Source organism: Cnephaeus nilssonii, assembly GCF_951640355.1.
Source record: "Cnephaeus nilssonii genome assembly, chromosome: 7".
Taxonomy (NCBI): Eukaryota; Metazoa; Chordata; class Mammalia; order Chiroptera; family Vespertilionidae; genus Cnephaeus; species Cnephaeus nilssonii.
This window is the reverse complement of record NC_137078.1, coordinates 70,342,839-70,362,186: the sequence shown is the minus strand read 5'-3', so window position 1 is coordinate 70,362,186 and position 19,348 is coordinate 70,342,839. Positions and strand designations below refer to the sequence as shown.

Below are 19,348 nucleotides of genomic sequence, written 5' to 3'. Positions count from 1 at the left end.
TGGTGGGGAAGAGGGGCAGTTACTGAAGCCTCTGTTCACAGCAGCATATAGGGTGTGAACCGTAGATTCCGAGGTGGGGTCACTTTAGTGCTAGCTGTACCCTCTTCCATCAAGTGAACTTCCTTACTCTAGAGCAGTATTGGATAAAATGAGATTGGGGGGCTCAAGAATTTAGCTTTTATATTATTTTTAGGAGTGGGTAACAATGGCCATTAGGCTGGATTTTTGGAATGGAGTGAAAGGATGAATTCAGGAAGAAGGGGGAAGAAAAAAATAGGTGATTTGTTTTTGATAGGCATAAGGAAGTTAGTAATGAAGTTTGCAAATTCTTAATGAGAGAGGATGTAGGTTGGATTGGTATGAGTTGATGTTCAGTCAGTAAAACAAAAACACTTTAGTAGGTGTTTTACCCAGAGGGACTTTGTTTAAGGGTTGAAAAGAGTAAAAAAACAAAAATGGTGTTTCCCCAAGATCAGTAGTGCAGAAAGCCACTGCGGCCCCTAAAACTGGAAGAGCAGAAGGGGAAGTTGTGCTAACCAGAGCCTGCAAGTCCACACTCACTGCTTCTGCTGATTGTCTGGGCTTTAACCCTCTGCAAAGCAGAGAAGAGCACAGAAAGGTAGAAATGGGGCAAAACTCCAAAAGGAGGATTAAGAGGAATTTGAAACTACACAAAACTGCCTCTTCCAGGAGGAATTAGAGTTAGTTAGTCCTGTGGCAATTTGGAGGCCTAAAATAAAGGAGCTGATAGAGTGAGTGGATAAAGATGTTTTTACACTACCTAAATAGGAAAGATATTTGACAGTAGGGAGGAAAACCTCATCAAACTAATATCCACTAGGGGGAGCACCTGAGCAGAATGGACTTCAGTATTTGAAGTATGGGCCCTGTGTGCACATTTTAGAATCCTTGTGTGGTGCTTCAGTCTTTCTCTGAAGAGAGCGAAGGAAGAGAAGAGGTGGTGATGGTGATGGCACTAGAGTGTATGTCCTTTTATTTGGAGCTAATGCTGGCATGCAGTAATGTTAATGGTGTAGTACAATGATAACACTGAAGATTGCAAGCACATCTTTGCCAGAAGTCATCTCAGTGCCTGATGCTCTGATTCTTGCCAGGATTTTTGCTTTTCTACTGTTTGATGGCTTCTTTATAAGCATTGATTTATAAGGTTTGATTAGAATCGCTCCTCTCAAATGCCTTTAGTAACTTTTTTGATGACTGACAGTCACAATTAGGAAGTGGTGGAGCAAAGTGAGAAGAACACGGGTGCGGGGTTGAGTCAAATTGCTGCTGGTTGGTCTTGTGACCATTGAAAAATCATTTAAGGTCCCTGTAACTTGATTACTTTGCCTATATAAGGGAGATAGCGATAGTCCCTACCTTGTAGGGTTATTGTGAGGATTAAAAATGATATGTTAATCAAGTATCATCAAGTGCTTAGCACAGTGTCTGACACAGATGAAGTTCTTAATAAAATGTTCTTGCATTTTTCTTAACCTTTCTACCTATCCCTCCTAGATTCTGAAACTTATTGTAAGAAACGTGCTCGAGTACAGTGGTTTATCCGATTCTGTGAAATTTCTGTCAGTAAACAGCATTTGCTGGGCCGGAAGCCCGATGTGCAGGAAATATTCTGGTATGATTACCCCGCCTGTAACAGCAACATTGATGCCGAGACCATCTCTGGCCCTGTGCAGGTAGGTGATGCCTTGATTTTCAGTTCTATCTTGACGCTTATTTCTGTCTGCCTCCTAAACTGCATGACTTTAAATGTATTACTGACTCTGATTTACCTCACGGAAATGAATTTTTTGCTGTTTGTCATCTTCTCCCGCTTGTCTGTCTACTTCATCTTAACAGATATTTATTGAGATCACTTACCATGTGTTAGGAGCCTCCTGGAGGGAGTGACATTTGGGTTGTGATCTGAGGGATGAGCAGGAATTAGCAAATGTACCGCAGTGGGAAATTTTGTTTAGCTATGATTGTGGTAGGCATGAAGCATTGCGAGGCTGAATACACTTGCTTAAATGAGGACTCCATCTTCAATAAAGCAGTACGAAGCGTGCTGATTACTGCAGGCAAATTGTGTTATGGGACTTTATGATAAATCAGGTTCCGGTGAGCTATAGTCTGAACTGAGACACTGGTTTGGAGACTAAGATATGGGTTATTCCTCAAGTTACTTCAGGCCCAAAATGAGATTAGATCATGGTGTGAATTGTGGTCTCGTGGTGACTAGGTGGTTGATTTAATGGTGCTGCAGAGAGACTTTGGTCTGGCATGACTATAGTCAGGTTTTTCTAATCTGGGCTCAGCTTGAAGAAATGAAAGGCAGATGTATAAGTTGACACAGCAAGATTGGTAGATTTGGAAGGGCAGAGAGGGAGGAGTGTGTTTAGGGAGGAGCACTATGGTGAGAATGAGCAGGACTGTGACAAGCCAAGCTGGACTAATGATGGAAGGCCATTTTGAAGAGTATTGAGCACTCAGGAGGTAAAATGAGGCCAGATTTTGGAAGGCATTGAAACTCAGTGTAAGTAATCTGATCTTGCTATAGTCGGGAGCCATTATAGACTATTGAGCAGTGGGGCATGCTTAGAGGTTTTTGTGGGGAAATTTGGCATGGCTGAATAGCATGGCCTGGAAAAGAAACCAACATAGAGTATGGGTATCAGTGAGGAGGAGTCTGTGGAAATACGCTATACCTTGGCTGTGCCTCTTTAGTTTGGAAGAGTAACGTTCCAGATGAGGATGCAGACTTTAATGCTTTTTGAGTGTAGCCATCATGGAGCATTCCTTGGCTATTTTTGTCCTCATTTCTTCCTATTCACCTTTACTTTCCAAATTCAGGTAGTAGCTTTAGCCCCACATGAAGTGTTACCTACAGATCTGAAAAATGAGAAGACGTTCTTTGTGAAACTGTCTTGGAATGAGGAGAACTTCAAACCACTATCCCCAGAATTGTTTGCAGAGTTGGAGAAGCTACAAGAAGGCAGTCCTAGATGCCAGAAGTCCATGGAAACCAAGAATCGCAGCATAGACAGCCCTTCTTGGACCACGGCAAAGCATGGTGTTGAAAGGATTGAATTGAGGCACTCCACCTCCAAATCTCACCAAGTTCCTACCCATCTTGTTACCCCAAGGGCAAGGAAGAGGCTGGAGCTTGGAAGTAAGTGTGGAATGGATCACAAGGGGCAATGGAGGCTAAAGGAATAAGATATTAATTCATACTACAACAGTGGGGCAGGTCCTGATTGGACACATGTTGAAATATACATACCATAACATTTACCATTTTAATCTATTTTAAGTGCACAGTCTAGTGGCATTAAATATATTCACATTGTTGTACAACCATCACCACCATCTTCTAACCATTAAACAGTCACTCTTCATTCCCCCATCCTTTGGCAGCCACCATTCTACTTTCTGTCTCTGAATTTGACCACTCAAGATAATTCATATAAGTGGAATCATACAGTATTTGTCTTTTTCTGACTGGTTGGTTAAGTTAACATAATGTCCTCAGGGTATATCCACGTTGTAGCATGTGTCAAAATTTCCTGTCTTTTTAATGCTGAAATAATATGCCATGGTATGTATGTGCCTATCACATTGTATTTATCCATTCATCTGTGAGTGGACATTTGGGTTGCTTCTACCTTTTGGCTATTGTGACTAATGCTGCTATGAGTACAGGTGTATAAATATCTACTTAAGTCCCTGCTTTCATTTTGGGTATATACCCAGAAGTGGAATTGCTGGAGTGTATGGTAATTCTATTTTGAGGAATCACCATACTGTTTTCCATAGCAGCTGTACCATTTTACAGCCACAGTGTACAAGGATTCTCCCCCACAGTGTACAAGGATTCCAATTTCTCTGCCTCCTTCCCAACACTTGTTATTTTTGTTTTGGATAGTGGCCATCCTAATAGGTATGAGATGGTATGTCATTGTTGTGTTTTTCTATGGTTAGTGATACTGAGCTCTGTAAATGAGTTTCACAATAAACTGGTGAACAGAATAGATCCAGAGACATAGAAGCATGGAACAGACGTCAGAATCTCAGAGGGAAGGCGGGTGGGAGGTGGGAAGAGATCAACCAAAGAACTTGTATGCATAACCCATGGACACAGACAACAGGGTGGTGAAGCCCTGGGGTAGGGGGCAGGGATGGGCTAGAAGGGGTCAATGGGAGAACAAGGAGGAAGATATGTAACACTTGCAGCAATAAAGGTTTTAAAATAATAATAAATGAGCCATTTCTTCAAGATGTCTGCTACTAAGAGGACAGTGCCTTTTACTAGTAGATCCCTAGTAGAAGAGCTAAAAGACGTATATACTTTACAATTCTTGAAATCATACTGATATGTCTAGTCTATAAACAACAGGGCTCTTCCCCTTCTCCCCACAGTACATGATTGTATCACCTTCTTTAGGGAGAAGAGCCCTGACTCCCAGGAGCAAGCCTAACACACACACGGGAGTCTCGATAGCTACACCAATACTACGACTGGCAGTAAACTTAACCAAGTGAAAATTAAAATTTTATTTGCATTGCTTTATACCTTTAGAATGTATTCCATTGAGGAAGTAAAGTTGGTTAAATTTTTCCTCCTGATGTTTATATTATAGGTGAAATAGAGTTAGGTTATTTTATTTCTGTTCATGTTCAAAGCCCTGTAAGATCTGGCCTTTTCTTTCATGCCCTATCTTTATGAGCCATCTTCATTAGCACTTAGGGGCTTTAGAACAATTATTTTACTTCATATTATAGACATCCATGTATGTCATCTACCCTGGAGTGTCTTGTAATTGGGGACCAGGATTGTCTCATTCAGTTTTTGGTTCCTCCGAGCACCTGGCACATACCTTGCCATTTTAACAGCTCAACTGATAGCTGTGAATGAATGTCAGGTTCGTGGTGCTTGCAGTCATGGTGAGAGAGGAGCAAATCTTAATGTGGTTCTGTGTATTCACTGAACCCAACTGGTTGCCCCCAGGGATCCAACTTCTCTCTGTTGGTAGACTTAATCTGAGCTAAGAAAAATCTAGGCCTTGGTGTTAGTCAACAGAGCCACTGGTATAAGTTTTTCAAATGCCATTTGTTGAATGAGGCTGAGGATGTGCAGTGGTCTGGTAGATTACTTCAGAGAAATCCAAGTAAACATTTACCTACAAAAGCTGACTTAATAATTGACTTACGGTTCTAGCTAGGAAAATCACCCACAGAATTTAGGAGAGAGACTAAAATATATAGCTACCTGACCTGAGAGGGGGAAAGCATAGAATAATTCAAAATATGGAGAACTCATGTCTTTGTATGACTTCAGTGGCTGCATTTAGCTACAATGAGATGGGGGTGTATATAATGCTAGTTATAAAATTCACACACGTCTGTGGTGATTTCTCTTGGGCCTAGGTTTCCCTGTGACACCTAACACTAGGATTTCCCAGGAGACTTCGCGGGTGTCTTTGGATTCTCCCAGAAGGACTAAACGGAAAGTGGCCTCTGAAATTACCTCACCTTCTAAGAGGTCTCAGCCTGATGGACTCCAGACCTCATCTCAGGCTCTGAAAGCCCCAGAGAAAACGGGGGCGATGCGACGCTCTTGTGCCGAGCAAGACGAGGCTTCACGTGAATGTCGCATGATCCTGCGAACCCGGGTCCCAGCTTTGAAAACCACAGAGATTAGTCGGGAAATAACACTTGACCCTTTCAGAGGGGGAAAGAAAAGCTCAGTGGTGCCTTCCGTGATTCTGAAACCAGAAAAGATAAAAAAGAGGTGAGGGGGACGTTACCCCTCCTCCCACAGAGTAAATCCAAATGGTTCACGTGATGTGAACTGTGTTGGTCACAGTCCATAAAGTTAGAGCAGTGGGTCGCAAGTCTGAATGTGTCAGAATCACGTGGAGCTTTTCCAAAACACAGATTTCTGAGCCTCTTTCCAGGAATAGTGACTTAATTTCCAAATGTCGGGCCTAAGAATCTGCATTTTTAAATGATCTGGATGATTCTTGTATACCCAGATGCCCTTTGGGGGTCACTGCTTCAGAAGATAATTTCCCAAACCTGAATTGCTTCGTAGTCCTGGGTTTCATTACTTGACACATTTTAACAGCCATTTTTTTAGTTTATAAAAAACAACACTGGAAACCATTCTCATATACATGTAGTACAAGAGGATAATGCATCTAGAACAAAGTTTACAGTTTGGCACTAGGCAGTGCTTGTAAATAATGGACTGCACAAATAATGTGAGGAGCCAGAAATTACACATTTCAGTGTTTCCTGCTCAGAAATTTCAGCATCCAGCTCATTATAGGTTTGCTTGATAAATGTTTTTTTGTTTTTTTAAAAATACATTTTATTGATTTTCTTACAGAGAGGAAGGGAGAGAGATAGAGAGTTTGAAACATTGATGAGAGACAAACATTGATCAGCTGCCTCCTGCACACCCCCTCCTGGGGATGTGCCTGCAACCAAGGTACATGCCCTTGACCAGAATTGAACCTGGGACCCTTGAGTCCGCAGGCCGACGCTCTATCCACTGAGCCAAACCAGTTAGGGCAGTTTTGTATTTAATATATAGCTGCATTTCTGCCAACCTTGAGCTGGGTAGACTGTAAAGTCATAGATATGTCAGAAAGAAAAAAAGGACAAGATACTGTGCCTGAGGTTAGTATATTCTGGCCTCTTGTTGGCAGGTGAGTCTTATTTAAATAATAAGCTTTAAGCAAACTTTTTTCTCTGAGTTTGAGTCAAATTTCAATTACGAACTTTTTAGCAAAGTGATTAGCTCCTGCAAAAGCAATAGGAGCAAGTCAGGCCACCTGACTCTTTTAGGGCCTGCTGCTGCTCCCCAGTGCCTGAAACTGCTTTCCGTCACCTTGCTGTGGTATCTTGCAGGGAGGCACAGACACCAGAAGCTCAGGATGAAGCTACCTCTACTCCGCATCGTATCCGCAGAAAGAGTTATCTCTTGACTTTGAATCGGATTAGGCAGCAGCTTCGGTAAGAGTGCTCCTTGGCAGGCAGAAATGCGTTTATCACTGCCATCTATGGTATCTATTATCTTATTTCATTTCTTAAAGCCTCTTATAGTTCTTATGTGTTATTTGCTATTCCATTGAAATTCACCTTTTTACCTAGGATGTCTGGAATTATGTTAGTTTACATAAATGTCAGAAAGGGGCAAGAAATGCTGTTCTGGGCATAAGTGCCTCTCGGGGCCTCATACTCACACCTGGCAAGACTGTTAGAGGGATGCCTACAAGCATGAACTTGGATTCTGATACTCTTGGATGTGAAGCTGAGCTTTGTCATTTACTGTCTGTATACCCTTGGGAAGGTTACATAACCTTCCTAAGCCTCAGGTTCTTCATCATAAAAGTGGGAATAATAATATACAGGTCACAAAATAAAACAAATCAAGCCCTCAGCAGAGTACCTCAGTAGCAAACAAGTGGAGCACATCTTATACTGCTCACCACAGCAGACACTGCAACACCTCTAATCTACACTCACCTGTTAGGGTGCCCTGATTTAGACTTCAAACACTGAATATCAGAAAATGTGTCCCGCCATTCAGGTTTTTAGATAATCGCAAAAATGACAAAGAAGAGGAAGAATTTCTGCCCGCAGCAGAGATTACAGACTCGGACAGTGAGGAGGAAGCGGCTTCGACACCACCCCTCCCACGGAGAATGCGCAGCCGTGTGCCCAGGAGCCCACACTCTCCCACAAAGTCATCCTTGCACACCCCCTCCAAGACACCGAAGAAAACCGTAAGGTTCTTTCATCTTTATCTTCCACGAAGCATCCCTCTCAATTTAAAATGTGGTGGCTGAGATCACACTACCGTTAGTAATAGCTGGGTTCTGAGTACAGGTCTGCTATATTGAGAGCTATTACACTTGGAGTATTCATGAACCCTAGGGCTGAAAATGAATCCAGTATTGGGGGTGGGGAACCTTTTGTTTCTACCATGGGCCATTTGGATGTTTATAACATCGTTCGAAGGCTATACACAATTATGACCTTAAAAACTAGCCTGCTGTATTTAGTCAAACATTTAATTAACCCACCCCTAATGCCTTGGCAGGGCCAGTCCAAATGATTTCCTGGCCTTCTATGGCCCGCCAGCTGGACGTTTCCTCCCATGCAGTAGGTAGTGATTTTTGAGTTCCCTTTAAAATACAAAACCAAATGGCCCAGAGCCAAACTTCCAGAGGGAAGGACAAGAACTGGCACTTGATCATTGCATTGCCCACAAAACCCAGTGGAGTGCTTTGTGTGTAATCAGTGCTCAGTGGGTATTGAACCAGGGCTGCTGAGCCATGTTGTTGGCTTTGCTCTGAGACAGGCCAGTAAGCCAGGACAAGTGGAATAGAGAAATGGAGACAGATAGCAGAACAAACTGGCCCAGCAATTCACAGCCAGATACAGAAGGTCACCTCCCTAGAGATCATGTCTAGGCCTAAGTTGTATTTAAGCTCCAGGCCCAGAAAAGCAGCAAAACCAGGTAGGCAATGCCAGGACCAGCTGCAATAACTAATGGTCCTTGCCCTGGCACCTACCAATCAATCGAGATCACGACCTTGAAAGGGCACACCTGGAAAACTAATGACTGTTCTGCCGAGACCTCCCCTGATTCCCGCCTGCAAGAGAGAGATACCCAGCACACGCTCTCCCTCTGGGAAGCAACCTGCGCCATTTCCTTCCCCCTGTTCTCCCACATCTGTGACGCTCTCAGGGGCCCCAAGAGACTTGCAACCAGGGAGCAATGGGCAGTGGCAGCTGTCCCAGGCTAACCCCCTGAACCTGTCTCTAAGGTCCCCTTTTCTCTGACTTCGCAGAGAGCTAAGGCAGCCCAGCCTAGGCTCTTCTGTTCCTTCTACTTTGCTAAACCCTTCCTTGTTTTACTGTCCCCGGATTTAATGAATGTACCCTCATAGTCACCTTGACTCGTGTGGTGAAATTTTTCCTGCACAAAGTCAAGAACCCACACACTACGGGCTGGTTCCAGGCAGACCTGCTCAGGGTCCCGTCACTTGTCCGGTAACAGTGTCACTTGATACACCTGAGAAACAGGGAGGGCTACTCAGGTATTGGTAATGAATTGTTAACTGGGAGAGAATAAGGGATGTCTCTCCTGCTTCCTATGGGACTTTCAGAGTCTTCCCGTGTTCAGATGGGTATTAATCGTATTGCGACCTTCCAAGAGAGCCTTAGAGCAGGAGTCTGACCAGTTAAATTTTTCTGTGGAGCATATTGTTCTTTGGAACACCTGTATGGAAAGAAATCCAATAGATAACTTTTAGACGTGAGGCGAACTTGCCTAGAATTCTTTTTTATGCAAATAGCTCACCTACCTTCTGGTTTGATTGCATCTCCTGGGTCCCACCAAGTAGAAGAGCTACCGGGTGTGAGGGCATCTTTAGCATAATAGAAAAGATCAGAAATCTACCAAATTTTTGATACCTTCTTTTTATTTATTAAATTGATTGGGGTGACATTTTGATACATTCTGAGCAAGGTTTTCTTACTCCTTTCCTGTTTTCTCCAAACTTAATAGGTGTTAAACTGGTAAACAAGGTCTAACCGTGTTTTCAAACCAATCTATAGGAGGATCCTCTGAATCAAACCCAGTTTATGCCTCCCACTCAACCCTATGTTTGGGCAGGGTAGTTAGGATTTCTTCATAATTTCTTACCTTTCCTTTAAAGCAATATTTTACTTTTAAATAGTATTTAATCCATACTTTGATTTATTCTTTCCCCAGATTGCCACTGTTTTCAAATCCTAATACTGTGTGTAAACTGGAAAAAAGAAATTGTATTGGGACTATGAAAAAAGTGTATGTGTGATGTGAGGAGAGAGAGGGAGAATCATGGTATTTTATACATAAAAGAACTAAGGAATTCACCACCTCTCTTCTTTTTAGCAAGTCATCAGGAATCAGATTTGCTAATGTGTCCTGAATGGTGTTTTGCTTTGTTGTTGGGGTGTGTGTGTGTGTGTGTGTGTGTGTGAGTTGTGTTTTTCTGAAATATGTTCTCTCTTTTTCTGAATACAGCCCACGCCTAGAATGCCACATTCTGCCACTCCCCAGATCCGCAACAGAAACCTGGCTGCCCGGGGGCCTGCCAGCGTGCTAGAGGAGGCCCGGCTAAGGTAACACTGCTCGTGGGCCCCTTTCAGATAGAAAGAGATGGGCCTCTGCTTTCATTCACATGAAACAGGAGTAATAATAGAGTAAAATGAACGTGTGTGTTCCGAGAGAAGAAACCTCTCAAGTGGTGTCTGGGTCAGCTAATGCAGACTGGTTCTAGGAGTAACCTTCCAGTCTACTGCCATCCTTTTCTCAGGGATGGAGGTGATTAGTGAGGACACTACTTCTCAGGGGCCGTACTCTTTAGAACTGTGTTGGGAGTTTTAAAAAATATACAAGCCTACATCCTTCCAGAAATCAACCGAATCAGAATCTCTTGCGGGGTGAGGTTCAGCAATGCGATTTGGGGAGAGCTTCCCAGGTGACGTGTACCTTTGGTTAGCACCACTGAGTTGGTGATTTGCAGGGAGAAAGGGATTATGCAACTGCATGAAGAGATTTGAGAATGAAGACATTCCCTTGGGTTTGTGATTAAGGTTTTATATAGAAACTATAGATAAGCCTTTCAATTATTGAGTGGATGGTGAAATACTTCTAAAATCTTCCTTTTCCCTTACTTAGTCTGCATGTTTCTGCTGTACCTGACTCTCTTCCCTGTCGGGAAAAGGAATTCCAAGATATCTACAACTTTGTGGAAAGCAAACTCCTTGATCATACTGGAGGGTGAGTCATGCTGAGCCAGGTAGGATGGTCAGGGGAGAGGGCTCCTGCTGGTACACCCCTCAGGTGTCAGAGATCAACCAGATGGTCTTTCCCCAGTGTCAGGAGAACAGGCAAAAGCCCAAAGCTTCTAAAGCAGCTTTTTGTTGTCAAAGTTATTCTGCAGGAATGGGAATCCTGATTTTCCAAGAAAAGTGACACTGGCGTTGCTTGTGGAATGAATGATTCTATAGAAACAGGCCCTGCTCTAATCAGCTTCCAAGGGTGGTCCTTACTGCCCCCGCCTCCACATTTCAGGGCTCTTGGACCTTCCTTCCGCACACATTTGCTCACTCCTAACTGGTGAGGCAGCTGGCACACACCTAACCCTCACGCCTTCCCTTCCTGCCTAGGTGCATGTATATCTCTGGGGTACCTGGGACCGGGAAGACTGCCACTGTACACGAGGTAATACACTGCCTACAGCAGGCGGCCCAAGCCAATGATGTTCCTCCCTTTCAATACATTGAAGTCAATGGCATGAAACTGACAGAGCCCCACCAAGTCTACGTGCAAATCTTGCAGGTAAGCAAAGCAGTTTGGGCTTTTTGGAAAATACAGTTTTTTGGCACATGAAAAGAAAAAGGTTTACTTAATTTTGTGCATATTACATATTTTCAACATGCCAGGCATTGCCCTTTGAGTAGAGAGAGCAAGAGCAAAGGCAGAATGCCTACCCACAGGGACCTTAAAGTCTAGGAGCTCGTTATGAACGGTTGGAAACCAGTATTTACCATCATGGTGAGAACCACGTGTGCACAGGAGGCAGTGTGGCAGACTAGGAAGGGGTTAGAGGTAGGCGCGAGTTTGCACCTCACTCTTGGTTCATTAGCTGTTCTCTTGTAACAGATAACGTGCAGTTATAGAGTCGGGAAGCAATGATTATGGAGGGGCTTCTGGGACTCCTCTGGTTCATTTGCATTTCAATCACACAGACGTTCTTTATCTTCTGTTTTGGTGCCTTCTGTGTGTAGGGTAGAAGGCAAAGAGTCTAGGATCCTGAAACCCTCAGGCTAAAGAGCTTCCTCTGTTTGCAGTTTTAACTTTAAGCCCAAGGGAGTATGTTCTTCGAGTTGACCAAACCTGTTTTCCCCCAATGCAGCAAATGACAGGCCAAAAGGCAACAGCTACCCATGCAGCCGAACTGCTGGCCAAGCGATTCCGCACCCACGGGTCCTCTCAGGAAACCACCGTGCTGCTTGTGGATGAGGTGAGGAGGTGCCCCCAGGAGGACTGGGAAAGAAGCCACGTGGTTGTTGACAGGTGTTTTGGGAGCAAGTACTGGGCAGGAGGGAAGCTTGGCTCCTTCCTTCGTCTGAGCCTGTTGTCTCGTGGCAAGTGGCACGTGTCCACTGACTTCCTTGCTGACGTGCCCTGAGAAGCGCATGCAGCTAAAGCAGTGGTGACAGGTCTTCACTCTGGGCCCTGGCGCCGTCTCTGTGGTTGACCCTGCATCTCTCTCCATTTCCCTGGCAGCTCGACCTTCTGTGGACTCAGAAACAAGATGTAATGTACAATCTCTTTGACTGGCCCACTCACAAGGAGGCCCGGCTTGTGGTCCTGACCATTGCCAACACCATGGACCTGCCAGAGCGCATCATGATGAACCGGGTGTCAAGCCGGCTGGTAGGTCCTGGGGCCGTTCTCTGGTTGTTCTTACAGATCCAGAAGCTGTGCTAAGGAGTCCTGCAAAAATGAATACATAGGACACTAACGTAAGTGGGGAAAGTACGAAATGTGGTTTCTAAAACGCTTCTCATTTTAAGTTGGAATTAAACTGTCACCATTGCATGATTTGCTGCAAACATATCTTGATGTTCTGCTGCCTGTGCACTGTTAAGCTGCAGAGCCCTGGAGGTTTAATTATTTTTAAAATGTATTTAAGCACTTACCCTTGCCAGGCAGTGTTAGATGGCTAGAGCGTAGCAGTGAGCAAGGTGGATGCAGTGTGTGCCCTCGTGGGCCCCTGGTTCAGCCTGAACCACAGGTACTTAAAAGCATGGCGAGTGAGACCAGGAGCGGTGCCTGTGCACGTCATAGAGCTGAAGATCCTCCCGTCCACTCATCGGAGCACCTCTACTTCTATCTACTTCTCCATGATTTTGGCAGAATAAAAGGATATTTTAAACTAAATGAAAAGTAGTTGAGAACTACTGCCCTACAAGATGCCACTGGCCATTGTCAGTCACGAAGAGCTGGAAGCAGTGGGAGTCCCAGCATGAAGTCTGCAAACTGTTATATGGATTTGGGGACTGGTGGGCAACTTTCCGCCAGGGCTATCAGAGAGGGCAGTCAATGAACTTGTTTCTCTGTCATCTTGGCTCCCCAGGGTTTCACCAGGATGTCCTTCCAGCCTTACACTTACAGGCAGCTGCAGCAGATCCTCATGTCCCGACTCAAACATCTGAAGGCCTTTGAGGATGATGCCATCCAGCTTGTTGCCAGGAAGGTAAGTCACCCTCGGGAGCTCCTAGCTGTACCTACAAAACAGGCGGCAGTTCTTTGCTGAGCCCCTGTTGGTGTAAGGTCCTGTGCTGGGTGCTCTGGGAATGATGAGAAATTTAGGAAATCTTGTAAAAACAAATACAAAAAGTAGAAACGAAGTTTTGAAAAATTCCTGAAATCTTATTGTATAACTGATAGGGGGCTATGACTATGGTGGGCTTAATCAATTAAAACGAAAATTAATTGATTCAGGGAGCAGACAGCTTTGTATAATGAAAAGGGCAGAATAGTTAAATAGACAAACCTGCTTTGAATTCTGGCTCTAACACTTAATAGGCATGTGGAAGGTTATAGGAAAGTTACTTCAAAACTTCCTGAGCCTCAGTTTACTTCTCTGAAAAATGGTAATAATACTAGCTACCTCACAGGGTCATTGTGAGAATGAAATTCAACCATGTCTATAAGGTGCCTGTAAGATTGGAGTCGCTCAAGGAAATAGACAGACACAGCAGCAAGAGGGGAGTTTGTTAGAGGGAATCGGGGGGGAGGGGGGGAGAGAGCCACAACCGGGGAAGCTCAGGGGTTGAATTTTATGCACAAAAACCTCAAGTGGGGGAGGCTGGGCAGTGGAGTTCGTAGTCCTTCAGACCGATCAGCGCTGGCCGTTGAGGCTGTGGGCTGTAAGCGGCCGTTATCGTTGGCCTGCTGTCTCGCCCTCCGTGCGGCTGCCTCCTGTGGAGCCGGAAAGGATGACTGCTGGCTGTTCCACGAAATGAGGCTGGGGCCACTTTCTCGTCCAGGACTTTCTAGTCCGCTCGAGCCAGATGTCCTCTGCTGGCCTGTCAGTGTCTAGCAAGGTGCACACCCCATGGTAGGTATACAATTTGGACTACATTCAAGCATGTCAAACTTGGGGCTCGTGGGCCGCATTCCACTAAGACTTCTCTGAGGCTGCTGAAGAATAAAGTGGGTTAAATACTACCTCAAGCTGAACACAAGAAATCACACATCCACCGTATACTTATGTATTTCTAGTGTCTTGCCTGGGATGCTGTGAACTCTGAACGCCTATAGCAGCAGCACGTGTCTGCAACACCTGCTCAGAACTGGCTGCTCACTGTGTTAGGTTCTGGGGTCAGGGGAGCCAGACAGATGCTCGTCTCCAGGATTCCCTTTCTAAGCAAGATCCCCCAAAGTTACTCTGTTGGGTCGAGTTTTTCACCTCCATCATGCAAATTCTAAAAGTTTATGTTTTTCCTCCAAATGGTCCTTTTTCATGCCTATTTGAGGTTATCTTCTTCCTTTTCCTCCAAGATGCTTTTGTCGGTTGGTTTATTCTGCACTGTTCCTTTCCTCAGATGTCTTGGCTGTCCACTTAGGTATAAGAATGGAGATTACAAAGCTTATTGGGAGCTCAGAGCACTTGAGTAAGCTTCACTAGGGTAGTCTGATGGGCCAATTTCCATATCTTTAGTTGTTTTCCATTGGGATGGTCAGATTTCCTGTAGTTGGCTTCCTGTGTCCTACCTGGAGGGCAGTGGTGGGGTAGGTGGGCTGGCGTCAGAGTTCAGCATGCAAATGGTTAGGGACATCCCCTTCCCTCTGACAATCCCTGGTGTCCTGGCCTAGAGACTTTGTTTATTCTTGTTTGGGAATAAATCTTGGGACTTCTGCCATGGTATAAGAGGGAACATCTCCAGGGCAAAGAGTTTAACTGAAACAGTACAAATTAACAAATACAAAATCTTCTGAGCCCTAAACTGTTCCTCCCCACAGTGGCCCTAATGTTCATCCAACAGCATGAAATGGGAGAGGACCTAGGGCAGGAGTCAGCAGACTTTTTCTGTGAAGGGTCAGGTAGTAAATGTTTTAGGCTTTACAGGCCACGGTCTGCCACCACTATTCAACTCTGCCCTTGCAATAGGGTTTTCTAACCCTACGCCACCTAGTACCAAGGTCAAAACAGGCCATTTTTCTAGCCATCCTTCTGCAGGATGGTTCTCTCCTCAACCTTATGCTGAGGTCGGGCCCATGACCATATAAGGTCTGCTCTTAGAGTCCATGTTGGGTAAGCCCCAGCTTTTTCTTTTGTCTCCATCACCACAACAGCCATCAGAACGGATGCTGACGGTCACCAGGGTTCACAGGTGCTCTCAGGGGGAAGACTGCTCTGGGTGTTTTCTTGCCTCCCAGGGTCCTTGTGCACTTTGCTTCTATGAACACAGTACTGCTTCCCAAGGCAGTGGAATGGGATCGGAGGAGAGAAGTGACAGGTGGAAACATCCATAGGACACCCTTACCTGCTGGATGTGGGAGATTAGAGGAAGGGAAGAATATAAGCTGATGCTCATGTTTCTCTCTTGAGTTACTGGAAAGTGATTTTTTTTATATATATATATATATATATTTTATTGATTTTTTACAGAGAGGAAGGGAGAGGGACAGAGAGCCAGAAACATCGATGAGAGAGAAACATCGACTAGCTGCCTCCTGCACACCCCCCACCGGGGATGTGCCCGCAACCAATGTACATGCCCTTGACCAGAATCGAACCTGGGACCCTCCAGTCCACAGACCAACGCTCTATCCACTGAGCCAAACCAGTTTCGGCTGGAAAGTGATTTTTGTTTTGAGTGTCTTAAATTTGAATTCTTAAAAACAGAAATATACACAAAACATTTAAAAACTTCTGTAATCCGCCGAAACCGGTTTGGCTCAGTGGATTGAGCGTCGGTCTGCGGACTGAAAGGTCCCAGGTTCGATTCCGGTCAAGGGCATGTACCTTGGTTGCGGGCACATCCCCAGTGGGGGGTGTGCAGGAGGCAGCTGGTCGATGTTTCTCTCTCATCGATGTTTCTAGCTCTCTACCCCTTTCCCTTCCTCTCTGTAAAAAATCAATTAAAAAAAAAACAAAAAACTTCTGTAATCCTACTTCCCAGAAATGGCTTTTTAATGTCTTTGTGTGTTTTATATATATATATATATATATATATATATATATATATATATATGCCTATAAAATTTGCTTTTTTCAAACTTAATGTAGCATGAATATTTGAAGGAAATAATTATTTCAACATGTTGTCAGGCGGATGTCAGGATTGTTGGCAAGCACTGGGAATGTAGAAACAGAGACCCTTGCAGGCCACAGTGAGTCCAAAGGTTCCCTCAGTGAAATTTAAACTGCAGATGGAGAGAGGATAGGATCCCTGTGAACGGAGCCCAGGAATCCCCGTCTCTGTGCACATGGACAGGAAGGAGCAGCAGTGCAGCCTCTGGTACTGTGGGTTGGTCTGACTCAGCTGACCACAGATTTCTCTGCGTCCCCCAGGTGTGCAGCTCCCTCCCTCTTGATTCTGGTTGTTTAGCCATTGACCAAGGCGTCTCCAAAATTCACACAAATGCTGTGAGGGAGGCTCGGCTGTGGCTTTACCTCCAAAATAGGCCCCACCTTAGCCTCTTGGCCTTGGCTGGCTGCTTCTGGGGACATATTTCTCTCCATGCAAGAAATGAGAGCCCTTGTGTTTTCAGATGTGTCAGTGTGATTGTGGGGCACAGGTCTCTCATAGATTTCATTTCCCTAATCTATATATACATATACACACACACACATAGAGAGAGAGAGAGAGAGAAATATGCAAATTCGGTCAGGACTCTGTAACGGTCACGACCAGCTCAGGAGGAGGGGCTGGGTGCGGCCCCGAGCCTGAGAAAAGAACACTCAGGCACATCCCGGAGCCTGAGAGAAGAACACACAGGAGCACCTGCTCCGAGCCTCCGCGGCACAGTCTGACCTGCCCCCACTAGGTATTTCAAACAGATAGAATTTAATATTGGGAACTGGTTACCAAAGGGTTGGAAAGGAAAGGCTAGAAGAGAGAGGAAAAAAAAGTGAAGTTAGAGATTAATAGCTACAGGAAGCCATTCTCACTCTGATGGATGAAGGAACCAGACCATGCCCTGCTGAGGCTGCTGAGAACTTGCTGCTGCCATTGGAACGGTGCTGCCAAGGAAGACAGCAGCTTACGGACTGCACTGCCCCCGCCCCCGCCCCTGCTGAGCCCAGTGAGGAGCAGAGTGGAGCTTCTCCACTGCGTCCATGCTCCGCAGTGAGAAGGTAGCTGCCAGGGCATCTAGGAAACGCAGTTTCCCCTGAACTACAGGAAAGCACAGAAGGGCATAGATGGGGCTCTGAGCCAACAGACAAAACCTACCCTTTGCCTATTCGGCATTTATTCTCACCCTTTACTCTATATTAAACTTCCAGGAACAAGAGCAGGGTCACACAAATACCCCTTAAATAATTGAAGATGCTGTCACTTTCCCAAAAGAAAAGTACAAGGCCTCATCAGTGATTATTTCCATCTCTAGGTGATCTGCTCCCATTTGAATTTTCTTAGAATAAAGGTAATCATCAGTAATATTTCTTATCTATAATAATAAAAGCATAATATGCTCATTAGACTGACCAGCCAAACTACCTTCCAGACATCATTCTGGACGGATGGACGAAGCTGCAGCAGCAGGGGGCGAGGCAGAGGCAGTTAGGGGCGATCAGGCAGGCAGAGGCAGGTAGGGGTGATCAGGCAGGCAGGTGAGTGGTTAGGGGCCATCAGGCAGGCAGGCAGAGGGGTTAGGGGTGATCAGGCAGGCAGGCAGGTGAGCGGTTAGGAGCCAGTGATCCCGGATTGCGAGAGGGTGCAGGCCGGACTGAGGGACCGCCCCCTCCCCTGCATGAATTTCGTGCAGTGGGCCCTAGTATTAAATAAAGCTATGGATTTCTGCCTTTCCTACTTTGGAGTTATTTGTAAAACCAAGACAAAGGTTTGGACTCAGGGAAGAGTCCCAGGCACAGTAAAAGTCATGTGCTGCATGATGACATTTTGGCCGATGAAGGACTGCATATACAACAGTAGACCCATGGAGCTAAAAAATCCCATATTTAGGTATTTGCTAGAGCCATTGTAATGTCATAGCGTAACACATTGCTCAGGTGTCTGTGGTGATGCTGCTGTAAACAAACCTGCACTGTGAGTTGTATGAATGCACATCACATACAATTATGTATAGTACGCAATACTTGATAATGATAATAAGACGGTTACTATACTATTCATCACTATTTTAGGTGTATTCTTTCTACTTATAAAAAGGCTACACCATGTAGGTTTGTGTAAGTGCCCTCGGATATTTGCACAGCAATGAAATCGCCTCATGAAGCATTTCTCAGAGCGTATCCCCATTTTTAACCTGCATGTGCCTGTGATAATCTATAGCTGGGCTTCCTCCAGGTTCCCAACTAGGACTTAACTTCAGGCTTAAGTCCATTCTCAGCAACGCCTTCCTTTTTTTAGCTGAACACAGAATCTGTTGGTTGACATGGCAAGGGGCCCTCAAGGAATAAAATGATCCCTCCTGTAGGTCGCAGCCCTCTCTGGAGATGCACGACGCTGCCTGGACGTCTGCAGGCGCGCCACCGAGATCTGTGAATCCTGCCAGGAGCCCGGCTCCCCTGGCCAGGTCACCGTGGCCCACCTGCTGAAAGCAGTGGATGAGATGTTCTCATCGGCGTACATCACTGCCATCAAGTAAGATGCTTCTGCTTCCTGACCTTGAACCTTCTTTGAAAGAGGGCCTGGAGAGGGCCACAGTCCGGGGAAGCCACGGAAGCTTGTTTTTCTGCATTTACTGAAGACGTGGTCCTTTTCCTTAAGGGCATAGTCGGGGTGCTGGTACCTTTCCAGATGTAGTTTCTGTGGTTCCTTACTTCCAAAGTGGCATTTATGTATCATTTTAAGAATCTGGGAGGGTAGGGGGGCCCCTTACCAATAATATAGGAGGAAGTAGTCCCCAGTTTTTTCCTGTCTCTGAAAATGCAGAAAAGCTTTATTCTGCTTTCCCTCGGTGTTGCTGCAGCCACACTGAGAATTCACGTCTTCATTTTCTTTAAGAAATTCCTCTGTTATGGAACAGAGCTTCCTGAGAGCGATCCTTGCGGAATTCCGTCGATCGGGACTGGAGGAA

At 45.2% G+C, this 19,348-nt stretch overlaps 1 protein-coding gene across 1 annotated transcript in view; it reads left to right on the top strand.

Moving 5' to 3' along the window:
* ORC1 (origin recognition complex subunit 1) overlaps positions 1-19,348 on the top strand; it is a 29,223-nt gene that overhangs the window by 7,058 nt on the left and 2,817 nt on the right. Inside the window, exons 5-17 of the mRNA XM_079776913.1 lie at positions 1,519-1,701; positions 2,858-3,172; positions 5,428-5,791; positions 6,916-7,020; positions 7,598-7,793; positions 10,085-10,182; positions 10,742-10,843; positions 11,233-11,404; positions 11,982-12,089; positions 12,356-12,505; positions 13,209-13,328; positions 18,746-18,912; positions 19,276-19,348. The exon at positions 19,276-19,348 is cut by the window's right edge and continues 15 nt beyond it. Of these exons, the coding sequence (XP_079633039.1) occupies positions 1,519-1,701; positions 2,858-3,172; positions 5,428-5,791; positions 6,916-7,020; positions 7,598-7,793; positions 10,085-10,182; positions 10,742-10,843; positions 11,233-11,404; positions 11,982-12,089; positions 12,356-12,505; positions 13,209-13,328; positions 18,746-18,912; positions 19,276-19,348 (2,153 nt within the window). The remainder of the gene's footprint in view (positions 1-1,518; positions 1,702-2,857; positions 3,173-5,427; positions 5,792-6,915; positions 7,021-7,597; positions 7,794-10,084; positions 10,183-10,741; positions 10,844-11,232; positions 11,405-11,981; positions 12,090-12,355; positions 12,506-13,208; positions 13,329-18,745; positions 18,913-19,275) is intronic.